Raw genomic sequence first — 14,726 nt, 5'->3', positions numbered from 1 at the left:
CCTATCAGAAAAGAAAAAAAATATTGCCGTCTAGGCGAAATGTCAAGTCAAATTTCTCTTTGAAAATTTTCTTTGGAATAATAATAGCTAAAACTCAAATAGTTCAGGTAATCGGAAATTGGAAGTAGGACTCTCTGGAGCCACTCCTATCCTCTCTATAAAATAATTATTGTAGGGCGATTTGCTAAAGGTTGCACAGCTAAGCACATGATTTTTAAACAGTTTGTTGGTCATTTCAACCGCATTCGCTTAATTTTTTTTTTACGGTTGTACTTATACAGGCTTGTTCAACAAGATCCAAAAGTGCAAGTGCTCGAAAAAAGTGACATAAAAATAATTTCAAAAATCATTAAAAACGGGATGTCGTTCCTGATGTTGTCCGATTTTTTTTCCAATGGTTGCACATTAGAGTGCCCCAAATTATCCGACTTTTGAAAAAGTTATGCGCTGCAGGCTAAAATTGATCCTAGGCCTAGTACAAGATCTCATGCCAAATTTGGTCTAGATCGGATCACGGGAAGGGGTCGCTCAACGAGCCTGAAGTTTGTATGGGATTTTTAAACGTTTTGTTCGGGAGGAACATGAAAATCCAGTTTTTCATCCGATTTTTTTTAATACGGTTTCTAAATTATGACAAATATTTCATCCGAAGACTGCATTTCAATAAGACTTAAAATAAAGAAGTTATTAGGCTTCAAAAATGGGCTAACTTTTTTAAGAGTGGTATTAATCACTGTTAATGTTCAATATGTTCGACCGCCCCGACTCAGCGAAAGTTTTTTTTTGTTCCGATTATAGTCGTTTTACCACTGGTTTTACCATCTTAATGGCATTCGCGACTTTATATCAACGTTGCAGTTGGCGGACAGTTATTGAAAAACTTATATCCGGTACAACTGTGTTCGATGGGCTCGAACAACTGAGCTATATCGTAAGCCCTGATTCATCAAAAGTGATTAAAAAAGTTAGTTCATTTTTGAAGCCTTATAACTTTTTTTATCTTAACTCTTAATCTCTTATCTTATCTTAACTTCAGATGAAATATTCGTCATAATTTGAGCCAGAGGGAACCAAATTTATTTATGAAAACCATATAAAAAAAAAATCGGCCGAAAGGAACCAAAGTTATTGATGGAAAAATTGGTTTTCCGGTTTCTCCCGAAGAAAATGTCTCGAAATCCCATACAAACTTCAGACTCGTTAAGCGACCCCATTCCCGTGGTCTGATCTGGCCCAAATTTGTACTAGACCAAGGATCAATTTTAGCCTGCAGCGCATAATATTTCACAAGTTTGAAATTTCCCATACACATTTGAGGCAGTCTAATGCACATCTTAAAAGCCATTCAAAAGATTAGCCACCATGTAGTTTAAGGTGCTCATATTTGGTACGTTAGCTTTCTATGAGAACTTATAGTTAAAAAGCAATCATATTTGGAAACGGTAAACTTTGGAAGGGGTCGTCCATATGAACCGAATGCCTTAAGAAAAAGTTTGGACCCAAAAACACAAAAATTCGAAACCGGCGGTTTCAGAGCCCTGGAATAAGGACTGTATACGAAAAAAAATGCATTCATTTGTGAATAACTTTTGAGCGAATGGATGAAAATTGATGAAATTTCCAGTGATTTTACCTAATAACGAAATGTTCACATGTGCAAAATTTTGTGGCGATCTGTCAAATAGTTTTTGAGATAGTGTGTAATGAATAAGTTTATTCACTAAAATGTTTGGGCAACATATGTGCCATCTATATTGCACACTATGAACTATTACTTTCCTTAACCTTATGTAGTTTCCTCAACCTTATATAGTACCAAAGAAGGCTATCGTTACTCAATAAAATTACAATTACAATTACTATTTTTCTAAATAAACGCTATTTTTGTTGACGTTCTTCATATCCTGAAGCTTGACCTTCAAAATATTTCAAAACTTTCTATTTTATCGAAGTTATGACAACTTTAGCAGACTGTCCACCTTCTGCAAGAAAACAACATTATTAACTTTTTATCATTCCATCACAGTTTTCGTTTAATGACATGATTCCAGATCCAACCAAAATGAAGTATTAACTTTAAGAAACTTTTGAAAGCGCCATGGAAGGAAAACTGTCGCTATTGTAGGCTTTTTTTGTATATTTGGCCGTTAATTGTGCCAATCGCTATGTATCCCTTATCGATTTGCATCTTCCACAGATCGTCAGCCAAATTTGGTTTTAGATATATAATTTTTAAATTTCTCTTTTCGTTCCTCTCTGGAACATTCAGGCAGGGATTTTCAATGAAAAATTTCTGACAGAAGATCCCCTAGATGCCCGATTAAAAGTTCGTATCGATTTCCTTCAGAAAATTTTCAAAACATCAACCCGAATACGGGTTTACCATTTTGCGCACGATTTTACTATCGTTTTTTGTTTATTTTTTCTGCGGACAGCTTTTTTTATCCGTTCGAAAGTTATTCACAAATGAAAGAGTTGCATTTTTTTCTCATCTAACGTGAACTTTTTCAGAAATTCAAATCTGCCATATTATTTGTCCGGAACCATATTTGTAGAGAGTTATTTGACCTTATTTACCCAATAATCAGCTTTTTCTTCATATTTCTGTGAACATGAAATTATAAATCATAGAAATTCCATAAATGAATCGGAAAAATCGAAAATACAATTTCGGTACCAAATGACTTAAAAACGCATAAAATGGTGAAATCTGGTGTTGTCTCAAAAAAAAATTGTCAAGCTTTGAGTTCACAACTTCAAAAATCACATAAGGGAGGACCTGCCGAAATCGGAAAATTCGAAAGTTCAACTTTGATGCCAAATGACTTAAAAATGCATAGAACGTCGAGAGCTGGTGTTATCCCGAAAAAAATTTTTTTTGGCCAAAATCGACTTTCTGGGAAAACCGTCTGGTTTTCAGAAAAAGTCCCAGACTTCGAGATCTGAATCTGATGCGAATTTTTATTAAAACTCCTTTTAGGTCTATATATTGAGTTTCAGAATTTTTCTTTCTTTTTAAGATTCTTTTTAACCCTCATCCGCATTAGATTTCATAACCCTAATCAGCACTTGTGGTGTCAATTTGACACCATAAGCTGAAATCGTTATAACTTTTGGCGTGTTAGACCGATTTAAACAAAACTTACATCAAAAGAAACCTTGTAATGTCAGTAAAATATGTTTAGAACATTATATACAGCTAAAGTTACAAGTTTTCTCATTATTCAGCATGAAAGAAAAAAAATCCGAAAAAACATGCCTCACGAAAACTGCTGTAGTTCATATGTTACACGTCCAAAAAAATATTTGCCTTATGCATATGAAAGCTGAAGTTAATGCCTACATCATGGAGACAAGAAATATTTTTTTAAATTTTTTTTAATGAAATGGTCACAAAAAGTTTAAAAAAGTGGTCTAAAAAAATACTTTTCATTCGATTGCTAGTAAATACTGTTTGAGCGATGGTAGAGTTTTGAAAAAAATATGACTACAAAATGTATTAAAATTCCAACATTTTGCTGTCTTTAGATTTTGGATGCAACAAAAATTGAATTAACTGGAATTTTTCAAAGTTCACTACTTTGCGCGATATTTTTACAAATTGAAATTTCATCTGTTTTTGTGGTCCACTGTCAGGTTGTACCCAGATTATCAGTGCTTTTACTTAGTTTGGACCAATCAAGAGTATATTCATTGGAAAGCACATTTAATCTATGTACATTCTAGTGAGGTGCTACAATTCACGCTGTGAGATTTCACAAAAATATGAAAATTATAAACGTAAAATCATTCCTGAATTTCTAGAACTACAAGCACCGCGTCCAGCAAATCGTGTTTGTTTGCTCTCCGAGTAGGTACGGTGGGTGGTGATTCGGGCAGAGAGCGAAGCCGACAAAATAATGATGCGTGTCGTGACTAGCAAACGAGAACTACTGTCAATAGAAAATTTCCAACCGCGAAACGTACGACACGCATCATTATTTCGTCTGTCGGCTTCGCTCTCTTCCCGAATCACCACCCACCGTACCTAATCGGAGAGCAAACAAACACGATTTGCTGGACGCGGTGCTTGTAGTTCTAGAAATTCAGGAATGATTTTACGTTTATAATTTTCATATTTTTGTGAAATCTCACAGCGTGAATTGTAGCACCTCACTAGGATGTAGATTAAATGTGCTTTCCAATGAATATACTCTTGATTGGTCCAAACTAAGTAAAAGCACTGATAATCTGGGTACAACCTAACAGTGGACCACAAAAACAGATGAAATTTCAATTTGTAAAAATATCGCGCAAAGTAGTGAACTTTGAAAAATTCCAGTTAATTCAATTTTTGTTGCATCCAAAATCTAAAGACAGCAAAATGTTGGAATTTTAATACATTTTGTAGTCATATTTTTTTCAAAACTCTACCATCGCTCAAACAGTATTTACTAGCAATCGAATGAAAAGTAGGTTTTTTAGACCACTTTTTTAAACTTTTTGTGACCATTTCATTAAAAAAAAATTAAAAAAATATTTCTTGTCTCCATGATGTAGGCATTAACTTCAGCTTTCATATGCATAAGGCAAATATTTTTTTGGACGTGTAACATATGAACTACAGCAGTTTTCGTGAGGCATGTTTTTTCGGATTTTTTTTTCTTTCATGCTGAATAACGAGAAAACTAGTAACTTTAGCTGTATATAATGTTCTAAACATATTTTACTGACATTACAAGGTTTCTATTGATATAAGTTTTATATGAAGTTCATAATAGTTCAAACGACTCAAATAGATTTTACTTTTGTGGTGTCAAAATGACACCAAAAGTCGGAAAAGGGAGTTTTTTTGTCCAGGCTCCCAGGGTTCGCCCATAAAAAAAGTAAAGATGCAATATTGAAGAACTTTTGAATTCATTTAGGGTCCCCGAAGAAATTTTTGTATTTTGAAGCTTCTGTAAGAAGTTACAAGCCTTCAAACTTGCAATGGTGTCAAATTGACACCCTAATGCGGATGAGGGTTAATATATCGATGTCAGTTAACTTAATTTAGCTTAGCTTGTTTGACTACTCACATCCACCTTAAACCATTTTGTGCCAGAGTATTTCTATTATATCGAAATGTTTTTTTTTGTTTCGATTATAGTCGTTTTACCATCTTCATGGCATTCGCGACTTTATCAACGTTGCAGTTGGCGGATCGTTATTGAAAAACTATCCGGTACAACTGTGTTCGATGTTTACTCTTGGGCTCGAACTCACGGACATCGGCTCAGGAGAGCTTGCCAACTGAGCTATATCACAAGCCCGAGTCGAAATGTTTATATTGTTTAAAGCATGGATCACTACAAATCTGGACGCATTAAAACGGGTCTATCTCGGAGCTATATAAACGAAATAAAAATGTTTTGTACTTGAAATGTAGGGTTTTTATTGCACTTTAAAGGAAAAATAATAAAAAAATTATTCCGATGTTGTTTTGATGAATTTTCGAACTTTTGGTTGAGTATCACTCATTATAGTTTGAACACCCTGTTCGCTGACTTCAGCGGCCATTTTGTTCCTTAATCTCTTCATCTCTGTTGCTTCCCGAGTCGTCCTACCATTCTTCTTCATTTTCTGCTTGACAATTGCCCAAAATTTTTCGATAGAGCGGAATTGAGGGCAGTTGGGTGGGTTAATGTCCTTTTCGACAAAATCCACCCGTTGGCCCAATACCACTGTAGAACCTCCTAGCTGTAGTGGCAGCTTGCCAAATCTGGCGAAAACTTAACTAGTCCTTTGTGAGATCTAATGTACGAAAAAAAAAGTTTTTCAGGCATTCCTCCTTGTAAATTTTGGAGTCTATGGTCTTGTTTTTCACAAAAACCGGAATTTTTCGTCCGCAGCTGCAAATACCTTGCCAGATCAAACACTTTCTTGCAAACTTATCAGCAAAAACGAATTTGAAGTTGCCGGGGACATCACCATGACCAGTGCAGTGCACCACTGCAGTGGCTTTACATAATTTTTGGCTAGAAAGCTGCCCAAAATCCATCTTCACGTACGTTTCGTCATCCATGAGGATGCATCCGTCGAACTTCGTTGGAATCTTCTTGTATAACTTGCGGACACGTCCTTTGGCTACTAAATTCTGCTTCAATGTCCGATTTGGTTGCTTACTGGTCCGATAGGATCGTATTCCTTCGCGTAGACGAATTCTGCTGACGGTGCACCGGTCGGCGTTGAATTTCCTGGCAATGTAGTCCGGCTTTTGTAGTCCGACTACCCTGTGTTTTCCTTGATCGTTCTCAACACCTTCAAAAGCAGTTTCCGATCCTTAATTCCACTATGACGCTTGGTATGAACCTGCCGATCTATAGTACGCATCTCACGGAAACGTTTGAGAATGCTACACACGGTTGATTTGACCATTTTTAACGATTTCGCGATTTTTGAACCCGACCACGTCGGGTTTTTGAAGTGGGTGTTCAAAATTTATTTTCATCTCGCGGCTTCCATCACGTGTAACTTTTTTGAAACAAAACGAATCTTAATGAAATTTTCAGCACTGGTAGAAGAAACATTCTCCTTCAAAGTGCTGCCAAAACAATCCAGATCCGACAACTAGGAGCACTATGGTAAAATAAATAGTGCGTCCAGATTTGTAGTGATCCATGCTTTAGGTAATTTATTCTAGTTTCCAAATTGTCTGCAGTTGGTTCCCAATGTAAGGTCCCGAAAAAACAATTTTATTTTGTAATTTCTTATAATTTCTGACAGCTTAAGTAAGTATTGAAGTGCTTTTTTGATTTTTGGAATTGTCAAGAAAACATCTATCCAACGATGTATAAATATATGGGGGTCTGATGAACCTTTTTGACATCTGTCCCGGATTTTCCGGAAGAATAAAACAAAGACGTCCAATTTTGTCTTTGCTTCGCTGTATCTCGTTTCACAATAAACCCATTTTCTAAACTCCAATTTTAGTATCAATCTCGTTAATTTTATTATCATTTTGATAGACCATACTTGGTCTCTAAAAGATCTTAGCTCTTCAGTATATCGGAATGATGGTTTAGATGATTTAAATCTGCGCTTCGGGTCATATTGACCCGAACAGCTTTGAAGGGTTAAACTGGTATAAACCATGCTTAACCCAAAATGACAAGCGAATTGAATGATTTCCGGAACGTTTGTTACGACCAAATAAAAATTGTTCCATCAATGACTCTTTTGAAATTAAACGCACTTACTTCACGAATTATTGATTTTTTCTTCATGAAAACTCCTGGTAACTCAGACCCACTGTTGAAAAAAAACAGATTTTATTTTTTCAATCATTAGCTATCATATTTTTATAGTTGTAAGAGGAGTGGAGTCCGGAAGTGATCAGATAGAAGTATTCTCTCGAAATTTTTTGAATCTTACCTATATTATCTAGTAGATATTCTTGTAACTTTTTTAAACCTCTTTCAATTTTAAAATAGTTTCAAATTTGTCTACATCTTTGAGTACATGCAATTTCTAAGACTTGAAATCTCATGAAACATTTTAAGAATTCACAGAAAACTGCTGCAATAGTTATCAAAACAAATTTTAAAATTTGTATTTCACATACAGAATACGTTGTCCAGACTACAAATATTCTAAATGGAAAAAAGTTGGACTAGTTTACGTTAGTTTTTGTATTTTTTATAATAATACTGTTTGTTTACATTTTGTTTCATACGACGTAATGAAAGCTCACGCGAGAAATATAGAGTTTTTCGAAGAACCTCTGAATTAGCTTTTCTGAATTCTGATAAATGTAGGTCCAATAATATTTGTAGTATTCATACTTAACCATTGAACTTGTTTTTCTAAATCTTTATTTCTTCAACTGGTTTTAGGCTAAAAATTATTTGTAACATCCAGGTTATGCATTCTGATCACCTTCTGATTTGGATTATGGATTCTCAATTCTATTTTATTTTTTTATCTTTGTTTCATGTGCCTGAGTTTAATTTGATACTTTTTTCCGTTCAACTCGATGTTTGATATTGTTATGAATGAATGAATGTTTTTAATTTTGAAATCCGTCGTTGGATTTGAAAAAGAAGTTTATTCATTTTTTTTATTCCTGGTTTAAAATTCTGGTTTTGAGTTCACATGCAGATTTTTTATGAATGTTCTGGCCTGTAATTGATTTTTTTAAATTTTAGATCTGATCATCAAAATAAACTTGTTATTGAGAAGGTCGCTTTGTGTTCTGCTTCTAAAATTCCATTCTAACTTCTACTGTTGTTCTGTAACTCCGAATCTGGGTTTTAAATTTTGATACACAAAAACTTCACATCAAATTCTTAATGGGTACAAAAGAACATCGTTCTAAATCCTAATTCTGATGATAAGCTCCTATACAAAAAAGGGATTTAAAGTTCTATCTCTGAATTCTAATTGCTGTTTCAAAGTTCAATCGGAATCAATTAGGGGGTAGAGGCATTTTTTTGTTTTCATGATATCTTTATGAAAAATTTCAGCAACTTGCTTTTTCAATTTTTGACAGCATGACATTACAAGTTGCTTCAAGATCCAAGATTTTTTAAATTTTAGGTAGACTTGATCCTGTATTCAGGGGACCTTAGCCTTTGTGAACAACCATGGAAAAGCGATTAAAGCCATTATCATTTAGTATCCAAATTCTTTATTGCCGACTTGGACACTCATGAACTGTTGTTTCTTTCTGAAATTTTTTCGGCCCAAAAGGTTTAGAAGTATGGGGAGCCACTCTTGGTTGCTCACGAAGTTCAAACCAAGCATAGAATTTCAAATCTTGATCTCAATTATGATAAAAAAAGTCTATGATTATTGGAGATAACTGAATGCAGACTCCTTAACTTAACCTTAACGCAATGTGACAGATGTATTCTGATGGATAGAGAAATTTTTGTTAAAACCCAAGAGGTCAAATTCTTCTGCCTACTTATGAAAAGTTCCAACCAGATTCCAATTGGGTTTTCCAAGGGAATTTTTGTAAAATATCATGATTTTCCAAAGGTTTTGCTTCTGTGGTAATTAATACATGACTGAAAAAGTGTGCAAAGATAAAAAAGAGATTTTATGATAATTTTAGAGAATTCCTTGCTCTCAACGGTGTTTTTTTTTAATTTTTACATTAAATATCATATAACCACCTTCATTTCCTCTACAGAAAGTTTTTCGATAAAATAAATAGTTTTTAAAATACACACGTTTGTAACTGTCCGGATTCTTAATTATCATAGCCTTAGTAACAGATCTATTGACTTATTTTTCACAATATTGTTTCTCGTGTTACAAAAAGTCGAGAGCAAACCATTGCTCTGAAATTATGATATTATGAAGTTCATATCAGTCCCACCAATTGGCATATTGGAATAAATATTTTTGTTATGTTTTTTCATGTTGGAAACGATTGAAAGAGATAAAAAATGATATTTTTCTGGCAGATAGAGTTGAATCTACCACCACACATTGGTGGGAACGAACATAAAGATGGTACCCTAAGTGATCACTCAGATAAGATCCCTTAAACTCAGAATGGATCTATCGGGAGCCAATCTAATTCTTAGTACATACCAATTTCGACAAGATGTCAAATAAATAGCAAGGCTTGGAATCAGAACTAAATATCTCCGATTCAACGAGACAAAAAGATCAAAAGATCGACCCAAAAAATGATTTACCTTATCGATTTTTTTTCCAGGCCAATGAATCAATCCAAAAAAAAGGAAAATTCTAGTTTGAAGATGGATTTTCCAAGAATCCACCAATCAAAAACTCTGGACACTGATTCTGATAGTGGGTTCCAAATTCTGATTCTGAAGTTGTATCCTATTTCGGATAGGTTGATAGTCTGTATTACAATTACATTAACATTTTTAGTAAATATTGGTAAACACATTTTAATGGTGCTTATTGCTAAAGATCTTTTGGGGATAAATAACATGAAAGTGTAAAAATCCCAGAAAAACAAAAAAAAAAAAACTTTATTACCTACTATGGATAGTTGAATTTTTCAATTTTTCGGCCTTTGTATAACAGATGTATTGATCATTTCAAAAGATAAACCTAATTGTTTGATTTCTGTTGGAGCAAAAAACCATCCCGATCTTAAATTTCGTCTTGAACATTGACGAGCGAGATGATTTTCAAAATATTCTTCGATTTCCTCCGACCAAAAATTTCGCGATGATGACAACCATAAAAAAAAACAGGAGAGCGTTTGTGTTTGTACGGAAAACCAAAGCGAGTTTTCCCGTAGCAAGGAATTACGGGGGGAGAATTTTCTCTCCCAGTTTTTCCAACAACCCGCACACGCACACCGTACCAGACAGGGCACGTTTCGGGTCGGGTCGTGTCACGCACGCACTCACACGCAAACAATCCTACTGGCCAGCAAGAGAGATATGCCTAGAGAGAGTGCCACATTCCGCACGACTTTGACAGGCAGCAGCACCAGCAACACGACTCTGGGGAAATCCAGGATTCCTTCACACTTTGCTTGGTACCAAATGTTCTTTTTTTTTGTTCTGTTGTTTCATCTTTTTCTGATGAATTGGAGTTTTGCTCGTTCGAGGTTGGATATTCGAGATGAATGATTTGAAGTTTTTTTTGTCGAGTTTGGATTTTTGAAAGATTTCGTTTGAATTTTGAACGGGACGTGGATGATGGGAAATTTTATGCTGCACATTTTCAATCAAGGGATGTTAGGGTGAATTTTCCAACAACCTTGTTGTCGAGGGGTTGGCAGCCATTTTCATTTCACACTACCAACACTGACGACTAAGAAATCGTATCAATATTGTGAAATGTCAATATGAGAGGGAAGACATTTTTCCCTGTAAGCATTAGCCAAGCCAGCATAGGCATTTTTCCTATCCTGCTCGGTGCTGCTGCGTGTGTGTATTTCTGCTCGCACATATTAGTAGTGGCATGGTTTGTGAAGATTTTCTTCCAGCGGAAAATTTTCTACAGCTCAAGGTCCAGCAAATTTGTGGAAGGAGCCCTGCGACCGCGAAGGCTCAATTATGCAATTACAAGGTTCTTTTTGGGGCAGCACACGTTGGGTTTGCTGAACAGTTTAAATTGGGGGGTTAAATTTTTGAGGAGGAAATAAAATATCTTACCTATGAATTTTTCGTCAACATCTATCGAGACATACGGATCGATGAGCTGTTGATCTGCAAGCCGTCCGAATGTCATCGTATGTCGCGTTTGGAAATCCGTGGGCCGCAGACCGCAAGCCTCGCAAATCTTCAGGCGTAGAGTACCCGTAAACATTTTGCCCTTCAGCTCCCTTTGGTTATTCCTGGTTCCAAGGGGAGTTGCGTCTGGTTAAGAAGAGGTTAAGTCACGCAGACTTCCACTGGCTGGCACTGGGGGTTATCCTCCTGATTTTAGTTGGGACACTTATCTTCTCGTTTTTCTTATTCTTTTTTTTTCTTCAGATTTTCAGGCTGTAGGGCTGATGGGGGAAATAAAATGCAGGTGATCGTCGAACACTAAATCGATATTCGTCACACTCGTCGTTTTCTGTGCTAGCTTGTCGAGAAACACTTGGCTTAAAGAAGCACTCTTTTTTGCCTTTCCCTTTTAGATTTCCAAAGTGGCGACCGTCACACAAATTTTTTACACGGGAACAAAACCCCACCGTGATGATGATGAAAGACACGCACTCTGTACCAAATCTTTCCCCACAAGGGCCAGCTCCACTAAACCTAATATTGCATTCGAAATTGCACCACTTAAAACCCGCACCAAACTCAAGAACCCAACCGACGATAGCCCCAATAATCCATATCACAAAATTTTTGCTGCGAAAAGATTTTCCTTTCGATTTTCCTGCCCCAGCAAATGTATATCCTTTCTGGCTGCTTTTTCTCACATTCAAAAAAAATCCAGCAGGAGAAAAAAGACACCGAGATTTTTTCACTTCACATACATATTTCTGCACCGACCGAGCTTTTTTCACTGACTGAAAACTGTTCTGCCTGCCTGCCAGTCTAGAGTCTCTTCTGCTGATGGTGTCGAGATGGGCTCCCGAAACTGGGAGAATAAGGAATATCTACACGTATCCGTGTATACGCAAACTGGTTCAACACCAGAACATCATCAGCTAGCCAGCTAGAGCGCTCTAGAGCTCAACCAGCAGCAGAATTGCTCCCCCGAAAAGTATCGTATCATAAGTATGGGGCCACTCGGAGCGGGAGCAAACACAATCCCCAACAATAGCGTTTTCTCAAGAGAAATCGCACAATTTGAACGACGACGACGACGACGGAACACGGAACTCCAACGCACGCACACTCTGGGAAACGGCTGAAGCTGTGTGACGCTGTCGACTCTTCTGCTGGCCTTTTCTGTAGCTTAACTGGCTGGTGTGGTTGTTGTGACCCAGCAGCGAGCGAGCAACAAATCTTCCCTACTATGACATCTTTGCAAGCATGTCATTCCCCAAAATCCATTCTCATCTACAGCACGCGATTTCGAACAGCGCGACGAGTGGGTCTCCCCAATCGAGGGATTCAATGACCTGTCTTCTTCGCTAATTATATAGTAATTTTTGATACCGATCCATTCCGCATGGGAATCTCTCAAGAAACTAACGGGTTACAGTGATGTTATCCCCTGAAAAGAACACTTGTAAACCTACAAAAGCCAAACACTATCCACTGGTCTAAACGACCTTCGTCCGCAAAATACACTATTTTCCACTAGTCCGGAATCCTATCCCGTCTTAGCAGCAATGCGGTGCTTCCCAATGCAAGCAGACACTCAAGTTATTTCACCCTTCCGTATAGCTTTTCTTTTAATTTAATTCACCAGTTTACAACTGCACGGCCACTGACTGCAGCAATGAATGTGAGGAATAGGGGGAATAGGTCACAGACTCGGGAGAGATTCTTTCTTGTTGATGATTCAAATCGTGTCACGATTCCTGCATATGAACGCTCACCTTCCTACAATTAGATATTATTATTATTATTGCTGGTTTATTCACACATGCAAAACGGGACAAGCTCGCCGCAGCAGAGAAGACTATTTTTCCAACTAATAGGCTGTTCAAAAGTTCACACAATTTCTGTCAGCATTGTGACTGAGACTCTAGTAGCTAGCTGGTTGGCTGACTGGACTACTCTAATAGTGGGTAATGTTATTTTCTGTCATTGATGAGCTGCTCTCACGGCGATCCTTACCATTTATTTATGAAGGTAGCGTAAAAAGGTTTGCTGCTGGCTGGACCTATGAGCGTCGACGTCTGAGTCGTCATCGTCGACGTCTCATCACCAACATGTGAAATAAACCAGTCAGTCACTTACTTTCAACAACACACGCGTCGTAACAACCACAGAACGAAACGACTGACCAAATCCAACGGGATAACCAGAATCAACACAGCACGCTTTTATTCGTTCTCTCAATAAGTTCAAGGGGATCCGCGACACCTGTTCAGTGTAGATATACAAAATACATTTGTTCCATTCACCTTTGTCTGTTCTGCTTTATCTACTTGGATGGATAAAAAAGCTATGCTCGATTTCAAATGTACGGTTTACCGAGATAGACCGTTTATTAAGAACGATATTTGTATTCCATGTTCTGGAGAGCGCGACATTAGTTCGGATATTATTTAGAAACACGTTTTTACGTCACTCATAGGCTTTATGCCACCATTAATAGATTGAATTCATTTTCTCGCCTAAGCTATTTTTCTGGGATTTTCATCCTGTCGGATGATTCATCCCTAAAATATAATTTTCTCACCTTTCTTTAGGTTTTCAGAAACCTAAATGATGAATTATTTTGTTATATTAAAAATGCTATCTGTTAGAATTTTAGCACTCGCAATAATAGTCTGAAAGTGTGTCTTAATTCACCTCCGCTATTTACTTTTGCACTATTATTGTTGATGTTTTAACGCATTTTTTGTGATGATCCCACAGGCCCATTTGGGTCCATCCTCCACCCCATACGCATCTTTAGAAGTGGGAGAGACAGTTTATCCTTAAAATAATATGTATTGTTTACTTTATTTTATCAATTTCTGTCTTACTCCCGCGTCTGTCCATCACCGTACAACGATGCTATCACTATTGTATTATGCTTCGCGGTAGGTTGTTATACATTTTCAGTCCGTTATAGAACACAGAACGTTTGGTCATCTATTTTTTCGAGTTTGGTTATCTGAAATCATGTGCTCTTCTTATATTGTATCCGTGTACATCAATTCCGTACTGCAGACCGTCTGATAGATAAGCTGGAAGCAAAGCAAGTAGATAAAAATCAAACTGTTATACGCAATCCTCTGCTTAACTGACAACCATTGCAGCATATCAAGCATTAAAGTACTAGGAGTATATCTGTTGCATCATATAACTACTCGCATTATTTTGTTTTGTATTCTTTGCAGCCGCTCTGTTTGTGTTTCTGATGCATGAAGCAATATGACAGATTTCACGTAAGCTATTTTTGACCAAAAAGCCATATATCTATTTTTCCGACAAAGTACACCACATTTAATGGCAATTTACTTTATGATGTGGTCAATGTGAGCTATGAAGTTTAGTTTTTCGTCGACTTGTACTTCTAAGTATTTAACCTGACGTACTTTTTCGACCACATCAATAAACAATTCTGGACAAACTTCCATCTGTCGATTTCCAATAATCATCCTGCTGGTTTTATTTAAATTTCAAATCTGTGTTTGGCTTACAATCATCCGCAATCAGTTTAAGGCTACC

General features: G+C 36.6%; 1 protein-coding gene across 1 annotated transcript in view; it reads right to left on the bottom strand.

Moving 5' to 3' along the window:
- The window catches only part of LOC129759774 (protein kinase C-like), a 41,587-nt gene extending 29,042 nt beyond the window's left edge, over positions 1-12,545 (bottom strand). Inside the window, exons 1-2 of the mRNA XM_055757295.1 lie at positions 11,927-12,545; positions 11,112-11,449 (exon numbers count right to left, since the gene is read on the bottom strand). Of these exons, the coding sequence (XP_055613270.1) occupies positions 11,112-11,265 (154 nt within the window). The 5' untranslated portion in view covers positions 11,266-11,449; positions 11,927-12,545. The remainder of the gene's footprint in view (positions 1-11,111; positions 11,450-11,926) is intronic.
- Between the last annotated feature and the right edge of the window lie 2,181 nt (positions 12,546-14,726).

This window comes from Uranotaenia lowii, unplaced genomic scaffold (genome assembly GCF_029784155.1).
Source record: "Uranotaenia lowii strain MFRU-FL unplaced genomic scaffold, ASM2978415v1 HiC_scaffold_270, whole genome shotgun sequence".
Classification (NCBI taxonomy): domain Eukaryota; kingdom Metazoa; phylum Arthropoda; class Insecta; order Diptera; family Culicidae; genus Uranotaenia; species Uranotaenia lowii.
The sequence above is the reverse complement of the archived record's forward strand: the minus strand, read 5'-3'. Positions and strand labels throughout refer to the sequence as shown.